This window comes from Athene cunicularia, assembly GCF_003259725.1.
Source record: "Athene cunicularia isolate RWA chromosome 2 unlocalized genomic scaffold, athCun1 chr2_part2, whole genome shotgun sequence".
Lineage (NCBI taxonomy): Eukaryota > Metazoa > Chordata > Aves > Strigiformes > Strigidae > Athene > Athene cunicularia.
Window position 1 is genome coordinate 2,476,300 of NW_020799096.1, and position 18,645 is coordinate 2,494,944.

The 18,645-nt window shown below is 41.6% G+C and overlaps 1 protein-coding gene across 2 annotated transcripts in view; it reads left to right on the forward strand.

Moving 5' to 3' along the window:
- The window catches only part of CNTNAP2 (contactin associated protein like 2), a 1,177,736-nt gene that overhangs the window by 1,139,980 nt on the left and 19,111 nt on the right, over positions 1–18,645 (forward strand). For both annotated transcript variants that reach the window (XM_026844012.1, XM_026844013.1), the window contains exon 22: positions 14,315–14,545. In XM_026844012.1, coding sequence (XP_026699813.1) covers positions 14,315–14,545 — 231 coding nt within the window. The remainder of the gene's footprint in view (positions 1–14,314; positions 14,546–18,645) is intronic.

An 18,645-nucleotide genomic window follows, 5' to 3' on the forward strand; every position in this document is an offset into this window, starting at 1 on the left:
TGAGGGAGAGGGGAGGCTTGTCCCCGCGGCGCTGCGCCTGCGGGACGGCCCAGGCGGCGCTTGGGGCATTCGTGTGATGAGCTGGCGCCAGTCCCCAGCCTGGAGGGCGGCGGGCGGGAGGGGGTCTCCGCAGCATGTACCGGGTCGCCGGGAGCCTGCCCGCCGCCTGCGGACGGGACGCCGCTAGCGGAAGAGATGACCGTACGCCTTCTGCCAGAACAAAGCTGCAGGGCGTGCTGCGAGGCGGCCGGGATGCCCGTCTGGGGTTTGGGCTTTCCCCACCTTGTCTTACGGGCTTTATTTCTGCGGGTGGGTCCGTGTAATCGGGGGGCTGAGGGGCAGAGAGGGGGGCGGCTCAAAGGGACAAAGAAGGGCAGTCTGGTTTAGATCATCTCCTGACGCTGATGCTGCGACCCACCTGTAAGTTTTTGTTTATTTTTATACCAACTGATTGTAAAAGAAACAAGTTAATAAGCAGTCCGTCTGCTTCCTGATCCAGCTGATGTGACACTCTTTAATCTAGTACAAGATTTAAGAAAGAAAGCAAATGACAGTATTTCTTGTCAGTATAGCATCTTGAACTAACTTGATGTACTGGTTTAATGTATTTCTATGCTAGAGCAAGCATAACGATATGCTACAATTCTATTTTTTTTAATATATTTATTTTTATTGCAGTTTGATCAAAGGTTTCCCCGTCCCTCCAAAGAAATCCATTAGGTTTGAGATTAGAAACACCCAAAGCTCCATTTCAGTATTTGGATGGGAGCACTTGCTACTGCTTGTTAACAAAGCCATTATACTGCAAATGACATCGTGCCCTCAAGTCACTACTCCACAATATTGTTCCATGCTTGGATGTAATAATAATAATAATAATAAAGCATGTTGGTAGTGCACAGTTTGATTTAGGCCAACTGGAAGTGTTCAGTTTACACCATCTAAGGAGATGCAGAGGTAGCCACTGAGTTAGTCCTTGCATGTTGTCTGCTCCTGTTCTTCCATCATCCTTCCACACACCCAGCTCTGTGTCTTCTTGACAAAATGTCTATTACTGTTATGTACTGAATAAGACTGTGGATGAGCAAATCATAGAATCACAGAATATGCACACCGAGGATGCCTTGCATGTACTATTCTACCTCTAATCCGAAAAGCAGTAACGGTCCAGTTAAGCTATACATATTAAACCTGAGATTGCAGGACTGGAAAAGGAAGTGTGCTACCTTACTGTTTCTCAGGGAGTAAAATTTGTGGGCTGGCATCAAACCACACCTATTTCTTTCATCCCCAGTGTATCTGTTGAATGAGGGAGCACTTTTGGTTTCCAGATCATGGTGTAATGCTTTTACATTCCATTCTTTATGGAATCATGATTTCCACTGTCGAGGTGGAGAGGATCTTCTGCAGGGCTTTGCCACTCGTAACTAAAGGGCATGAAGGCTTCTTTGAAACTATAAATGGAGAGCTCTGGTTTTAGGTGATTTAGTTGATCTACCTGAATTTTGGACAGTACAGTCCTGTAACAGTGGAGGTGTGCAGTGTTTTCCACAAGACAGGAAGCTGAGACACTCAATTGCTTTGCCAGGCTGCAGCCTTAAAATGAGCTGCAGGAGGTCATTTGTCCCAGAGTGAGCAGTTAAGCACTGGAACTCTCTGGCATGGGATGCTGGGGAGGCCAAGAAGCATTAATGGTTTCCAAACAGATTGAACACATTCATGTGAGATAGTTTTGCTGGTAGCTAAATATAAAAGGCAAGATGCAACCTTCATCTCAGAAAGGTTTAAACCCCTTGTTTATGGGAATCTGAAAAGGTATCCTGGGAGAGGATCATTTTACATGCTCCATGCTGTTATACTACTTGTGAATCATCTACTGTCAGTTGCCTTTTTTTTTTGAAGAGGGAACAATGAACTAGATAAGTCATTGATCTATCTAATGTGGCTGTTAAATTTTTATGATAATTTGACATTGTGCATCGAATAGTAATACTTTTCAAGAGTGAATTTATTGCACATAAGCATATTTCAGCAGAGGGAATACAGAAGAGTATTTCACATATGCAGGCTTGTAACAAAGAAAAGAAGCAAAAGCCTTTAGCAATGATCGACCTCATCATTGACTTTGCGATGTAATAGAGACTGTTCAGATGTCAATTGCTCAGCTTCAGATTGTGAAGCATACAGTACCGGGGAAAAAAGCATGAAAGGAATTGCTTCCAAGCAATGAAATTGATTCTTTTTCCCTGCACTGTCCTACAGTATTTTTTCAATTGTTAAAATAAATGGTATGTTTCAGTAGTACAACTAGGTTGGTATAGTCTGTACAAGAAGTGGATGTTTTGATCCAAGAAGAAATCAATTCCAAATGAAGAAGTAAAGCAAACAGAATGAAAATATTGGAAGAAAAATGACCTACTAAGTTATAGCGTTCACATTCTTGCTGGCGTTCTGCTTTTCACTCGCTTGCTATTTTCAGGCTTTTGATAACTGAATTAAAATTGCCACTACTTAGAAAGGTCATTGCTTGTTCATAATGTGGCATTGTGCATCTCTTCTGAAAAATGTCCATTCCCAAAAGACTTTTATTTATATATTACATTGCATTGAAATCCAACACTAGGTGCAATAGCCATGAATTTCTTTTTAATTAAATAAATAAGAAAAATACGCAGGACTGACGAAGAAGTTTTATCTTTGTAATACTAACATCCCTAAAACTGTTTTCTTAACAGATTGCAGATCCTTACCATTTTTAATTGAAAAAAAAAAACCAAACCAAACATTTAAGAATACACAAGGTTAATATAAGGCATACATGGTATATGAGTAAAAATAATGTCTTACTGAAAAATAATTTTCCAGTTTCAGATGCATACCGTGAATCTTCTTCAAATGGTTATTCTAGCTTTTTCACCATCTCCAAGTGAGACAGTAGGGTGAGCAGGCAAGAGAGGGTATTTCAGCCTACCCACTCTTAGATGAAACTGCAGTTTTACTGAGATATTTGAGGCTGGTGATACAGAACACAAAGCGTGGTATGAGGACATCTGCAGATAGCCATAGAAGGGTACCCATTAAACTACGAAGTAATAGTCAGACAAATTATATTTTTTTAATATACTGTCAACAAAAGCACAATGTAACTAAATGCACTGGAGTTTGGCCAAGACACATTATGCTTGAATACAGGCTGTAGGAATCATATTTGAGTATTTATTAATTTATTTTCTGGTCTGAAAAACATTTGCTGAGTTACGTTGCAGCCAGCTTCCAGAAGACATAAAATCATATTTAGATGAACCATGTGAATGAAACTGCATATTCCTTTTGCATAGTAATGCTATCCCTATGTATGTGTTTTATATCCTTCACTAAGGGTTATGAAAGATGCTGTGAAGATTATTTATCATGATCATAAATTAGAATGGGCTTATAAATCCTGCTGAAATACAGTGTTCCAGCTAATTCTGAGGGAGTTTTGTCTGTGATAACACTGGGTTTTTTCCCATGGTGATATCTATGATGATAAAATTAATTTGTTGTTTTGTCATTTAGATTTGCAGTTGGGTTTTTTTTTTTAAAAAAAGAATTTTCTGCTATATAATTTCTTCTCCCCTATCATCCACTTCCTCTCACTCTGGATAGAGCCTGCCTGCAGACAAAAAAGTAGGTGAAACTTCTAATTCTTTGCTGTGGATGCAACACCTAGTGGTGGCTCTCCTGCTGCCCTCAGCCAATGTTCCCATTGTTCCTGCATCATGTGAAGAGGATAGAGGATGGGGCAGGAAGAAAAATTGTTCTTGATGCTAACCGTCAGACACGTCTTAGCAGTTTTGCCTTGAGAACTCCCTTTGGAGGTTCTGCTCCCAGCTGAATGCTTCTCTGGGTCCACTCTTAAGTGGAAACATTTGAAAACTTCTGCCAAAATCAAGACTTCCAGTTGATGTCTGCATGCTGGGTATCGTTCATTGGCAACAGATGGTCTCTAGAAACTTATCTTTTTCCTTGATTTTGCATTGTACCATTACCCTTGGGAGAGCTTTGGTTTTTATTGATGGAAATGTACCATACTATCTGTGCTACCATTAGTGACCTTTCCAAAGTCATGAGACACTTTTAGGGTGTTTAAAAAAAAAAAACCAAAACACTTCATTTTATTTTCATATTTACAAGCAATGCCCATACCTTTTTTACTTAGATGTCAAAACATCTCAGGTGAGACAGATCTCAACTAGAGGATAGGGGGAATTCTCTGTGTCCTGCTAAGAGGGAGGGGGAGAGTTTTATGTGAGTATCTGAAGTGACTCACTCAAGGTTATGCAGCAAGTCAGTAGCAAAATATGAAGAAAATACTTGTTTCCTTGTAAGAGCAATGTTCATTCTTACTCTTGGCCTAAGTTTTGTGGGTTTTACTATGAAATTACTAAGAACGTTGCAGCATCAGCTAATTCCCTGTTCAATAAAAGACAGTGTGAATTCCTGAATAATAGCTCTTTAGCTACACGTGAAATTTTAAAATGGAAAATTCCAGGAAATCATACATCCAATATGAAATCTCAAAATATTCAGTAACTATACCATCAGTACAGAAGGCAGAAAAAAATCCAGGTTCTTCTCAAACCCACATTTGTGGGAATGTGAAACCAGGCTGCTGTCAAATAACATCTCCATTTCATAGCATTCTTCACAGTGCCTTTTTTTGACTAAGGAGCTGCAGTCCAGCACTAGTCTTTATTATTTCTGCAATAATGGGTCTCTGATAGGAGTGCATTTCACATTGATGATTTACTGTCTCCATTACAGTGTGACCCAAAAGCCGTAACTCCTTTGCCAGGGACTGGGTTTTCAGAGTGCTCCAGGGCCACAGCACAGCTTCCAGGCTGGCTCAGGTTCTCTAACCCTGTGTATTTTTCACCTGGTTCAGTTGTTTCCAGCTTGTGTGGGAAGTATAGGGAATGTTTCATAAAGAAGTGGCCTTTGTTTCAGCAACACTTGATAAAGCTGCTGCTGCAATTGAAACATGCACTGAGCTGTTACAGTCTTCATAAGTTATTTTTCTCTTGCTTGCACAGTGGATAAGGCCATTTCTTAAGTGTCAGACAGCAAATGAAAGCACCATGTGTTTGCTGTGCAACATTCAGTTGGCACTGCTGGGTTAATGTTATTTCCTTTGGTTTCTGGCACGGTGCTTCATACACCACAAATAGCATCTTCTCTGTGTTTCAGTGGGTGGTCAGTGAGTTTGTCAGTCTAGACATAAACTGCCTAAACAAAATTAGTCCATACAAGCTATTATTTCTTATAAAAGAAAGCTGGAAAAATTACAATAAGTAACATAAAGTTACAAAGGAAGAGTTAAAATAGCCACGGCAGGACCATGTCACCCACTAGGGCCATACTGTGGGCAGTACCTCAGGGTTCTGGAAAGCAATCAATCGGGTGTAGGCATGTGTGAAGGCATCAGACTTCGAGATGTGATCAGGGGTCCAGGGTGATGGGAACACCCGAGTCTTTCATGACATGTGCCAGAAGGCGGAGCAATGGGATGGCTGTCGCAGCCCTATGGGGGCTGGAGGCCTCGCTGCAGCTTCTCACCACATTTACTCCATCCCTGCAGGCTCCTGGGCAGCAGGGCGGGAGGGGGCATCTGGATGCCACCTGGCCCTTACAGACCCGGTGGACTGAAAAAAGCTACCGTATCTGCTACATGGGATTTGAATTTTTGCATGAAGAGCAGTTGGTAGTCATTTACATTTGGGTCCTATGAAGCTGAGGTCCCTGTTCTCAGGGGCTGCTCAACCCTTTGCTGCCCCCAGCACCCCTGTAACAATTTCTCCATTAATAAGCATCTTGTTCCACTGGTACGAGTATCCAGAGGGCAATATGCACTAGCTCCGTTCTGAGTAATGGACAAAATAAAGGTCTTGTTGTTTTATACTCAGTTTGTACCATTTACTGAGTTTTACTTCAGAGACTGAATTGAAAAGCCAAGGAAGTTTGAGGGCCATGGAAAGGCTTTACAGTAGCTTAGTTCAATGCCCGTACAGGCCTTGCAGTTTTACATTAACAACAACACATTAAACATCAGTCGTACTGTGGGTGTTTAGCATATCTGATAGTGCACGTGGTATCTACACAGTTAAGTAGTATTAATATGCATTTTTATAGAAATTGGTGACCTTAGGACAGAGAATGTATGAACAGCCAGTAAGCAAACAGGCACTTGATCTTCGTATTGGAGATGTTCATCAGAAGACCCAGGCAATGTGTCAGAACGTAATTATCCCTGTCTGGTGTTATCCCACTTTGGGGTGTATAGTTACTCTGACATGGACTTTTTAGCCCTGTGGCTTTGGTCTAGCAGGTATATGTCACCCCAGATAAGTTCTCCCTATGACTGTGTGCTAATTTATTGATTCGCTTGGGTTTTTTACACCATGCCAATCCTCAAGTATTGGCATGTGCCGGGGTTTGATGTCGTGTTGAACTGCTCATCTAGGCATGAAATACTACAAGTAAGAGAAAGTGCTTTAGCAATCTTGGCGGACTGTGACTTCTTGAAATCAATAGCTTCCATTCAGCAGAGATTAAACTGCTTGCTATTCTGAGGAGCCTAACACAGTAACAAAGAGATGCTTAAGATGCTGATTGGTCTGATCTTTGAGCAGCGGGTAATGTAACAAGATACCCTTCTGAGTACAGGGGACAAGAGAGCACATGGTGCTTTATTTCGAAGAGCAAATCTATTCCTAAGGTTGACGCAAAAGCAATTAGTGCTACATTTAATTGAATTGGTGAATTCACCTGTGCAGTCTATTAAAATGCTATCTAGACATAATTTAGGCACAATTTAGTACAGCTCGCTAAAGGGTTATAGAGATTTATAATGGATTGCCTTCTATCTACCTGATGGATGGATGATTAAAATTAAATAGCAGAGATCCTGGTATTTCAGCCAGAAAACACTGCCCTGTGGCAAAGCTGGACTTCTCCCACTACTGATGTGGATACTCTCTTTACTGAATCATTAACCTGTTGTATTTCTGGGCATAAATGGGCACATATAAATTGTCCTAAATCGAATCAGCTAGATTTTTCCCCATTTTCAAAGTAAAATTCTAACGATGTCTTGTGTAAACTGTGTGAAATAGTCTTTAGTAAATTGAACTGAAAGGGCTTTGGTTGTGCTGCTTTGGTTGTGCTGCTGAGACTTGCCTTTGTTTAAAGGGCATCTTCTGTCACAACCAAAATCACTCCAGTATATAGTGCTTTTCTTCTTCCTGCCCTGCTATGTGCTATTTTGGACACAACTTCCATGCTATCAAAGAAGAAAGAGCTAGATGGCTATAAAATTCACTGAGAGCCTTGCTGTGCTAGAAGTACCCTTAGCTGTGCCTTATTTCTACTCTGAAGGGCATCACTGGAAAACTCCAAGGGAATTCATGACTGGATATTTATTATATACGTCATTGTGCATACCCACAAACTGCACTTCAAGTTCTGTTACATTTCCTTCCTAATGGAACATAATTTGCAATAAACAGATGCCTTGATCCTCTCTGTATGTATTGAACACTGTGCAAGGTTCAGAATTTATTACAACTTTCTGCATCGATCTGCATTTCAGAGCCCTATTAAAGTAAAAAAAAAATAATTTTTAAAATGTGTGTATCAAGGTTTTGGTGGCAGGGGAAGGGGCTACAGCAGTGGTCCCCTGTGAGAAGGTTCTCAAACCTCCCCCAGCTCCAAGTTGGACTCGCTTCTGGCCAAGGCCGAGCCAGTTAGCGACAGTGACTGCACCTCTGCGAATACATTACTAGGAAGGGGAATCTGGGAGGAGGAGGGAGGTTGTGAGGAGAACACCTCTGTGAGGCAAACACAGGGGTTGGTTGAAGAAAGGAGAAAGAAGTGGGGGAGCTGTGTGGCAGCAGAGACCCCCCTGCAGCCCGTGGTGAGAGGTCAGGCTGTGCCCCTGCACCCACGGAGGTCACCGGTGGAGCAGATGCCACCTGCAGCCCGTGGAGGACCCCATGCTGGAGCAGGTGACTGCATGCAAATAGGTCCAGGACAGTGTGGGAAGGAGCCCCGGCTGTTGTAGTTCAGCTCTGGGTGGATTGCAACACATGGGAGCAACACACTCTGGAGCAGCTTGTGAAACGCTGCAGCCTATGAGAAGGACTCATATCAGAGAGTTCATGGGGGACTGTCTCCCGTGAGAAGGACCCTGCACTGGAGCAGGGAAAGAATTTGAGCAGTGTCCCCCTGCCCCAAGGTGGAAGAAGTGGCAGGACTGACCTCACCCCTATCCCCTGCCTCTTGCACTGCTGGGGGAGAGGAGGTGGAGAAATCAGGGGTAAAGCTGAGCCCAGGAAGAAGGGAGGGGTGGGGGGAAGGTGTTTTTAAGACGTAATACTTCGCACGGTTCTACTCTGTTTGTTAGGTTTTGTTGGTTTTAGTATCTGAATTAAATTTATGTTCTTTTTTCTTCCCCTTAATGAGTCTGTCTTTTGCCTGTGACCCTAATGGGTGAGTCATCCCTCTCTGTCCGTATCTCATTTCCCAAGCCTTTTGCTTTATTTCCTCCTCCTCATCCCTGAGGAAGGGGGAGTGAGCAGCTGCATGGTACTCAGTTTCCCTCTGAGTTCAAGCCATGACAATCAGCTAGAATAAAAATTATATTGAGCACATTTGTTTAATAAAACCAGGTTTTTTAGGTTTACAAAGATTTCCAGTGGAGTGTTTCTGTCTTCCCTCATGGCTGACTCTGTCTCCTCTCCTTCTTTCCGAGGTCAGTGTGTACCACAATCCAAGGCTGTATTTCTACACATGGCATTACTATATTGGTATGGCACAGTACTGTGCTGGATTGTCTAGCTTTGTGCTGCAGGGCCTTGCGTACATGCGAGTCATTCTAGGATCCTCACATGGGGAACTTTACATAAGTACAAAGCATTTCTGTTTCATTTATCAAAAACCTGCTCAAGGCTGTGGGACAAAACACATCATCTTTTTTATTGCTAAATCAGGGTGTCATTTTTCTCTAGCCTTTCTAAGTGATGCTGCAAGAATGTATAAAAACTAAATAGAATTAAGCAGAGCTGGACCTCTGCAGCAGTATGATAATTTTGTGTGCTATTAGAAGTGCTGTGGCCCTTTGAGCTGCTCTATAAATTTTTTACTGGTAGATATGGAAAGTAGAGAAGTGAGAGAAAAAATAGATAAAAACTATATTTGGCAGTGCGTCTGCTTCTACAAGTAGCTCATCAGGTGCATGCTAACTAGGTCAGCCTTGGCAATCTGAACCAAACTGTTTGTTTGTCTTGCAGTAGTGTCTAGGCAGGGGCCACAACTCTGCATCTACAGTTAATGTAGTAAGGGCAAAAAGGCTTAAAAACCAGATAACCTAATTACACTGATTAGTATTGTTTATGTGCTACTTGTACATTTGTTACTTATGCACAGGTCCAGCCACAATTTTTTTCATCTATATGATTTATTTTTGCTTGTTTTCATCTAGATTCATAGAATAAAGAATTTCAACTTGTTGGGTACTCATTAATGGTGGTGCCTTTTGTCACAGGCATGCTTGAAAATAGATGTTCTTTATATCTTTTCATGTAGGTGGAAAAGAGCTGCTTCAGTAGTAGCACATAATTTTCAATGGAGATACAGCATTATTTTCATCACTGTGTTGCATGTTTCTGCCACAGCTGTGGGAAATAAGCCCTGAAATCAAAACAAGTAACTGAGGATTAAGTTCCTATATATTTTTACTGTTAAAGAAGTAACAAAACATAAATAACAAGTAACTGACGTTAAGTGTATCTTCAGTGAATAACACACAAGACATGGGGCAACATCTGTGAGGTTCTTAGTATACTGTATACTAGTTATATAAAATTTAAAAATGTTTAAGTAATCTGAGTAGGCAGTTGTGTAGTTACTGTGTGAATGTTCAGTGTTAAGGATTTATATACTGCAGTGCATCTGTGCTGGAATGGGTTCACCTGAATGGTCTTTGTCTTGTAATCATGGTCTTCATCCAGTTATGTGGTCAAGGGAGCAAATGGTTAAAGCTAGCTGAAGTTAAAAAAAAGGCCTATAAGTGGTATTTTTGGACGACTTTAATTACAGAAATGCTTGTGCTAGGGTTCCAGCAGAAGATTGCTACATCAGATCTGAAAGCAGCAATACTAAGCTGCTATTAGGTAATGATGATACTATATACTGCAATATTTATATGACTTTTCACTAGCTTATGTGCTGAAAAATAGAACAATACAAAGCAGTTGCATTGTACATTTGCCTTTTTTAAATAATGTGAATGTCATCATCTTTTCTTTTTCTCCCCTCTTTGTTATGGGGAGCAAATTGAATTTTAGTCATGACAACAAAGGCATATTTCATTATGTAATCATTACACTCTCCTGGGATGGGTTTATAGCAGGCTCAAATACACAGGGAGGCAAAGTATAATGGCCTAACATCAGAGAGTGTCGGTGTGCTGAGCCCCATGGGACGCACGCACGAAGGAACATGTTCACAGTCATAGAAGTCGATCCATCTTGTTTCAGCACTGATGTGAAGCAAGCTGGTGGTAAATTTGCATGAAGCGACCTGCACAACCATAAATTGTGTAGTTTTAAACAAAAATGCAGGTCTCCAGCAAGGTGCCTTGTTAGGGTTTGGGGGTTTTTTTCTTTAATTCTGTCAGGATCTAGTATCCATCACTGATTCATGGAGTTAGAGAAGAATGGTGCTGAAGCTGCTAAAGTAGCACAATCATATTCATGGATTTATGTTCTTGTCATTCAGGATTGTGAGTGGGAGGCTATTAGCATTGCTGCATGAAGTTCCACAGAATATATAAAAATGTGAAAAAAAGGTAACCACGAAACTGCTATTGACAGTGGTTACAGTGTTTAAAGAGAAAGTCTTCTAATTGTTCCTTAGATTATAATGATTACTCGAAATTGCCGCTATTCACCGAATATACCATGAATATTTTATTGAAGCAAGAGACAGTGAATATTGTGGTCAGATAGATACCTTGTCTGAGTGATATGGTCTACCAGCAGCATTCAGATGCATAAACTCTGGCTTTTGTACAGCTTTTCTACTAACTATGGAAAGTGTGGATGCGTGTGGGTGTTTTTTTACTTGCTATCAAATTTTTGAAGGAGATGATGCTAACTGTTCAGTCAAGCCACTTTCTGAAAGAGCTGAATGAAAGACCCACGTGACTAATACAATGGTTTTAATGCATTTAAGCTAGTCTAGCTGTGGCCTGAACATGTTTCCACATTGCTGCAGTGACAGCCACTGACAGCTTGTGAAATGAGGCTGTAATATTGATACAGGCTGGATAAGCAGTAGCAGAGAAAGGACATTCTCAAACGAGAAGGGAAGGGAAATGCGGTGAATAGAAAAAATCTGTTCTTGTATAGCAAATCACGTAAGGATCTAATGCAGGTAATTTTCAGATTGTGCATCTTCCTTTTTTGTCCTCATGCTAGGGGACACACACACACACACACATGAATATTGTGCTTATCATTCTAATATGGTTGCAGAGACAGAATAGCTACAGTTTCATTCTGTGTGAAAACCAAAAAGTTGTTTTAATCATCCTCAAAATTTGTCCAGTTTCCACCAGTTTTCCCCCACTTCATGTTTAATGGGTGTCATGGTGTAAGCCCAGAGGGCAACTGAGCACCACACAGCTGCTCTCTCACTCCTTCCCCCTCAGGGATGGGGAGAAGAAAATAAAACAAAAGGCTGGGGAATCAAGATGTGGACAGGGAGGGATGACTCACTCTTTATGGTCACTGGTAAAATACAGACTCGACTGGGAAAGAGAAAGAACGTCAATTTAATTTGAACACCACTACCACCAACAATTTACCAATCAGAGTAAAATGCCACCACATCCAAAAAACACCTTCGCCCCACCCCTCCCTTCTTCCGAGGCTCAGCTTTGCTCCCGATTTCTCTATCGCCTCCCCACCAGCAGTGCAGGGGGACAGGGGATGAGGTTTGCAGTCAGTTCATCACATATTGTTTCTGCTGGTCCTTTCTCCTTGGAAGGAAGACTCCTCTCACTTTTTCCCTACTCCAGTATGGAATCCCTCTCACAGGAGACAGTCCTACATGAACTTTATCTGACATGAGTTCTTCCTATAGCTCTTCATGAACTGCTCCAGCGTGGGTCTCTCTCATGGGCTGCAGTCCTCCTAGTGATGAACTGCTCCGGTGCGGAGAGTCCCAGCCTTCTTCACGTGCAACCAACTTCTCCAGCGTGGGGTTCTCCGTGGTGTACAGGAGGGTCTCTGCTCCACCAGTGACCTCCTTGGGCTGCAAGGGGACAGCCTGACCTCTCACCACGGGCTGCGGGGGAGTCTCTGCTCCAGCACACCTGCCCCCTTCTCTTCCTCCTCCTTTCTTCCACTGACCTCAGTGTTTGCAGAGGTATCTCTCTCACAACTCCTTTTCCTCTCTGGTTCCCCTGTCTTAAATATGTATCACCATCACATCGGCCTTGTCCAGAGGCGGGTCTGACCAGGGGAGCTTCAAGAAGCTTCTGACCAGAGCCACCTTTGTAGCCCCCTCCCCCGCTAAAACCCTGCCACACACAAACCCAACACAAGGTACAAACCTCCCCCAAAAAGCATATGTGAAATGCTTGGTTTGTAGCGTTTAAATTCCTTGTATGTATCTCTGATGCAAAGCCCTCAGTACTGTTAGGAACAGCACTGACATATATATCATGGTAGTTTTTAGGGAGCCCAGTCAGCAGCTCAGACCTCATATAATTGATCCTAGGTTGGTTAGGACTGAACACAGATTCATCAAAAGGTTTGTAATGCATTTTCTAATAACTCTAATCTGATTGTTTGGGTAGCAAAACTCAAACCCAGGCATGGTTTTGGTTCCCAGTTCTTCCCCAAACTCTTGCAATGAAATTCCTTCTTTCTCCTCACACCTCTCAAGACAACCCTTTCTTTTTTTATGATGGTATCTTGTCTTTTATATACATTTTTTCCAGAAACACCATTCTTCAAGCTCTTCTCCTTGTTCCTATCTGAAAAACTTGCCTTTGAACAACCTAGGGCTACTCCCTGCTCTCTATCCCTGGGATACAATCTTTTGCTTTGCTTGGCTCAGTGGGCTTCAAGAGCCAGACATTAACTCCTGTCCCTGCTGACCCAGGGAAAGGCAGTTTGAAGTGTCTCGGTGTCTCTGGAGCAATACTCGCTGGTACAGCACAAACGTGATGCTGCCATGTTGTGATTTTCATTTACACTGTGCTACCACAGAAGAAAGGAAGCCAAATTCCACACTGCCGTGTAAATATTACATTAGATACTGCGTCGAGGCTTTGAAATGTTAATACCCCCTCTAACGCAGCCAGCTGACAGAGTGCTGGTTTTGTTTCGGTGTGACTCAGGCTGTCACAACAGGTCCCGGCAGTATTAAAACAGCCGTGAGCAGCCTGCAAGTTCCTGGGTAGTAAGGGCTTATGCTGTAGTTTATGGCTACCATTTTGGGATCATTTTAACTGGTGTTTTAGAAGGGAGAAATCTACTCGTGGGGTGACTCCGAGGGACGGCAGCTGTCTCAGAGGGCAATGTCAGAACCCTGTACTCTGCTCCTGGATGCCAGCTGGCCTGCCAGCCCCCAGCAGGGAGGTTGTAAAATGGCTGACTTGTGACAGTCTCTCAGCCAGTGTAGGCCCTGTTGTGGAGGTGCAGGAGCGTGCATGATGCTCCTCAGCCTGCAGCAGGGGTGGGTGGGCTCCGGCCATGTCTCGCCACTGCCAGGAGAAGGAAGGAAGGAGCCTGGAGAGGGGTGGTTTTCCACCTCAGGCCAAAGGGCACTTGGTCTCTTGGCAAGGAGACAGGAGCGGGGCAGGAGTGAACAGGAGTAGTCCTGGTCCACCAAGAGGAACTGAGGGCAGTGGGTCAGGGTGAGGGGAGGGGATGCTGGCAATGACCTTCTTTTTTGCCACCTCTTCTTGGGGAAAAGATTTTTTTTCCCCGGCCTTTTGTTCTTTGATGACTCCTTCATGCTAGCCTTTAATTTTAATGATAGCATAGCAGTAAAACAAAGACACAGCAAGGCCTGAAGGTTTCCATCTGTAATGAAATGTAAAGAAACCTGGCAGGGTCTGACATGTTTTCAGTCTCCTGAGAGAGAGACACTTGGGAACTGAGCTCTGGGAATCAAGTGTTCAGAACAACCGTGCTTTCCAAAGCAGTGAATTATTTTGATGAATCTTCTTGGGTTTTTTTCCCTCTTTATTTTCCCATAGAAATTGGGAAGATTGACCAAGACATATATAAATACAACACTCCAGGATTCACTGGCTGCCTATCAAGAGTACAGTTCAACCAGATTGCTCCACTCAAAGCAGCTCTGAGACCTACCAACACCTCATCTCACGTCCACATCCAAGGAGAACTGGTGGAATCCAACTGTGGAGCATCTCCACTCACCATCCCACCAATGTCAGCCGCTACCGATCCGTGGCACTTAGACTCAGGTAAGCTGGGATGCATGCCATGCTAGCTCAGCAGAGCACTTCAGAGAAGAAATATATCCACCCTCTGTAAGGAAAAACAAAACAGAGTGGATGTGATTGATAGATGACTGTAGGTCTATAATCACGGTATGAAATGCAAAGCTGGTATCACAAGAGATTTTCCACCACTTCTAAATGCAGTTACAGGATATTTTCCTTGCCTTTTTTTAATATTCTACTTCATTTTTCTTTTCTGTAACTCTTACACTTTGAATGTTGAGTTTTGACCTAGCTGCTGCGACAGCACTTTCTCCATAGTATTGGGTATGTAGTCAGCAAAAGGTTCTAAGCACAGATAAATAAGGTACAGTAGCATTTCTTATGCAGTATTCCCAATAAGTAAGTAGATTGTAGTCAGCTTCATACAAAAAAAAAGTAAATCTAATTTTAGGCATAAATATATTTAAATAAAGTGCTGATTTGTTTTCTGAAATGTTTGCTTTCCTCAGGCCATGTTTAATGGGAAAGACCATTAGTCATGACTGCATTCATCTCATGCTTTTCATGCTGGAAAGCCAGAACAATTTGCTGATCCCAGCAATCTTATCCTGCTTTGTGTCTGACAGTCTGAAAGTATACATTGTACCTCAATTTTGAGGGTTTCTTTCCATTTTGCTTCTTAGGTGTCAGATAAATACTTTAAAAAAAAAAAAATTTGTTCCCTTTAGACTTATAGGGTCAGGTGTACATTGACCTCTCTCTTGTATTTTGTCCTCATTCTGTTTTCACTTGTAGTGGTGTAAATCAGAACCTGTTCTGGCAAAGTTGATGGGTTTACAAGGGTGTAAAATTAAAATGCTAGAGGAAAAAATTACTTGATAATGGTTTAGATACCAATTAGTCTTTTCCTGTTGTGTTCGAGGATGCATCTATCTGCCAGTTTTTATGTGAGGGTGGACAGATATATGTCTCTTCCTTAGAAGTGTGTGCCAAGATCACACCTTTGGGGTTTGGATATTTTTTTCTTGCAATGTCAAACAACTCCTTGCGGCATTTCCTTTCAGCTCTTCTTCAGTAGAGAAGTAAGACAGAGGTTTCTAAGGAGAGGCAGATATTCTAGGTCTGAGTGTCCCAAACATCTATACAAGTAGTATCATGCTCTAAAACCTGTTATTCCCTTATTGCCATGCCATTGTAAGATTTCAGTATGTCTTTTCCCCTCTTTATAACATGCAATCTCCTACAGGAATTGTTTCATCACAAATTAGTAGTCCCTTTCTTCTCTGAAACTGATAGTTCAGTTTATACCTGAAGGTTATGTTCCATGCTCCTGTCTCCATAAAAGCACATTTACTGAAGGATACCTCACTGACTCATGTCTTTTAAAAGTGTGCCATAAACTTCTTGAGGATGCACTGTTACTGTGAATCTTGTGCAACTAATGGGTTTGGTTGCTTATTTTCATTGGTTTCTTTTTCCTACAGATAATTTGACTGCAAGCTAGTAAAATGCTATGGTGGGATTTAATCAAGATAGTTGAACTGTTCCTAGTAGCTCCTGATGTTAAAAGAGGGAGGTCCTATTTGTCCTTGCCATGTGCTACTACACTTGTGTTGGCTCAGTCTCATCTTTGAAACTTCTGCTGAGTTGATTAAACTTTGTTCACCTGACAGATTAGAAATTTATATATTTTCTTCTGGATTAATTGTAGTACTCGCTTATGGAGCCAGTGTGAAGGGTATCAGGGAATATACAGGATACAATTAGGTTGGCTCAAGCTGTCTGTTAAATTCTGCCCAGCAAAAATAATACCATTGCCATAGCTGGGCTTGACATGACTGTTTCAGTCATGGACAGCCAGAGTGTGAGTGACCCCCTTTCATTTTAATGATGAGAAGCTTTAGTAGGACTGGAAGCTAGGGACACCTCCTCTTGTCCTCTCCAGTGCTCCGCAGCAGTTAAGGGGAAAAAATCATATTGCTTTAAAGACATCTAGTAAGGGACTGCTGTACACTGAAGGCAGCAACATTGTCAGGGTGAGTTACAGTGCAAAGAAATTTCACAGCAAGCAAATGGTATTTCACTGGGGCAGGAGTGAAAGGGCATTCAGGTGTGGGTGAACAATTCCTGACTTTCCATGATACAAAGAGGAGGTATTGCCAGCAACTCATTTTTCGGTATCAGGTAAGAACAACTCAGTCTCTGTAAAAGTATCTGTGGTGGTCTGACACAGCTAGCTCTGTTTCAGTCTCAGGAGAAATACATATTCTGTAGACTGTGCAACCTCACAGACAGATGATCTTGATGGCTGGTAAATGAAAATGTTTGGTTTTAGTGTCACTTTGCATTAGAAAATTGGCAGTTTGCACTGAGGATTTTTTATGTTTTCCAAACACCACTCGAAGACTTTCTAACACAAATTGTGTTGAAAGAGAAGTTGGAAAAATCAGAGGTGGAAGTAATGGTTCCCACTAGCTCCAGAGCAGGAATAGTCTCTGTACACTCAGTGTGAATTTACTCCACTAAGATGGCTGAAGGGGCAAAGACAAAAGGCTCTTTTGAAATTCACAGAAACACTTCTAGTGGTGCTAAAGCAAAAAAAAAAAAAAAAAAAAAAAAAAAAAAAAAGCAGCAGTTGCAAAGAACATGGCTTATAAAGCAGCAGTTACTAGGAACGGGATTTCTCATTTCATACATGTTTTTATCTGTAATTGTTATTGTTCTGTGACGTATTTCGTTTTAAATAGATCTTAACAAAACATGAGAGGACGGATGGTTTGTAGTGAAAAGAGAAAATCAGGAAGAAATTTGTGGCAGGTGTCATATGGTTTAAATCTCATTCAGTGACGTACTCTGCACTCATCTTGATTCACATTTTGAGTTTAAGTGTAGATTTATAGCTTTGCTTCTCAAATACTGTAGAATTGAACTTTGAGGATTGAAAAATGTTGTAGGAGGGGATCAAAGATAAGTGTCTTAAATAGATACAGCAGGAGGCAAATATGTAATGATCCTTTCACCTCTAAACGGCAGTGCTGGATCAGACCTTCTGGATAATTACTAGATGTTAAGCAGGTTCTGCCAGATGGGTGACCTACATGAAATGTTTGCCTTAAACTCTTCTATGTAGTTACTGCGTGGACATCTGCTGCTAGCTGCAAAACACTTTGGATGCCCTAACAGAGGGGCTAAAGGAAAAATCATAAAGACACACATCAGTCACTTGCAGCTGACCCGTAGAAAAAAAAGTTCTGGGATTTATCAATAAGAAAACCTGTTGATTTGCTCCCCAGAAAAATGGACCATACAGCTTCTTGATTCATTGTTTTGCACTTTACATTAGCCTTGAATTCACATATATTTGAAATTTACAACATCAGTTCTTTTAAAATTTCTTTTGTCGTTTCGAAAATGCCACTTCCCTTCCTTCACACCTCCTGGCTGACATTTTGCCATGCTACTGGGACATTATCTTAAACCATTATCTTGTTCAGCTTGTGAGTATTCTTACAATGCATAGTCTTTCCCTGTTGCTATGGTAATCCTTTCTTGGTGGCAATGAAGCACAGGAATTCAGCAAGTCATTCTTTTCTAGAATATGACTTTCTAGTGATCTAAAAAAAAAAAACCGTCAGTAATCAAGCAGATCATCAATATAGTTTCCTTCCTGCGGTTTTCTCCCTTCTGTGTTATATCAGTTCATGTCAGACAATCCAATTTGCTTTGGTTACATCAAAAGGAGTGTAGAAAGGAGGCAAAAAAGAGCTTGATCAATGACCATAAAATTTTAAAATGGCATGTCCTGCCATTACATGTTGTCTAAACCCAGCAGATTGCCCGTCTGGCATACATTTCAAAACAAAAGTTATAATTACATGTCTTTAACTATATTAGCATGCATTTTAATATCTATTACTGTAGCATATGTTAAAGAAAAGCTAATCACCAAGGATTTTTTTAATATCTCTCAGAACACATTAGCTAAGATGTATGTCACTGATAACTGACACCTTGCTCATTGTAGAGAAGCAAACAGAAGCCCAAACAGATGATTATATTTGTAGTAATTAAACTCCCATGCCTAAAATGCCTTGTACTTCAATCAGAAGGTGCATATTATT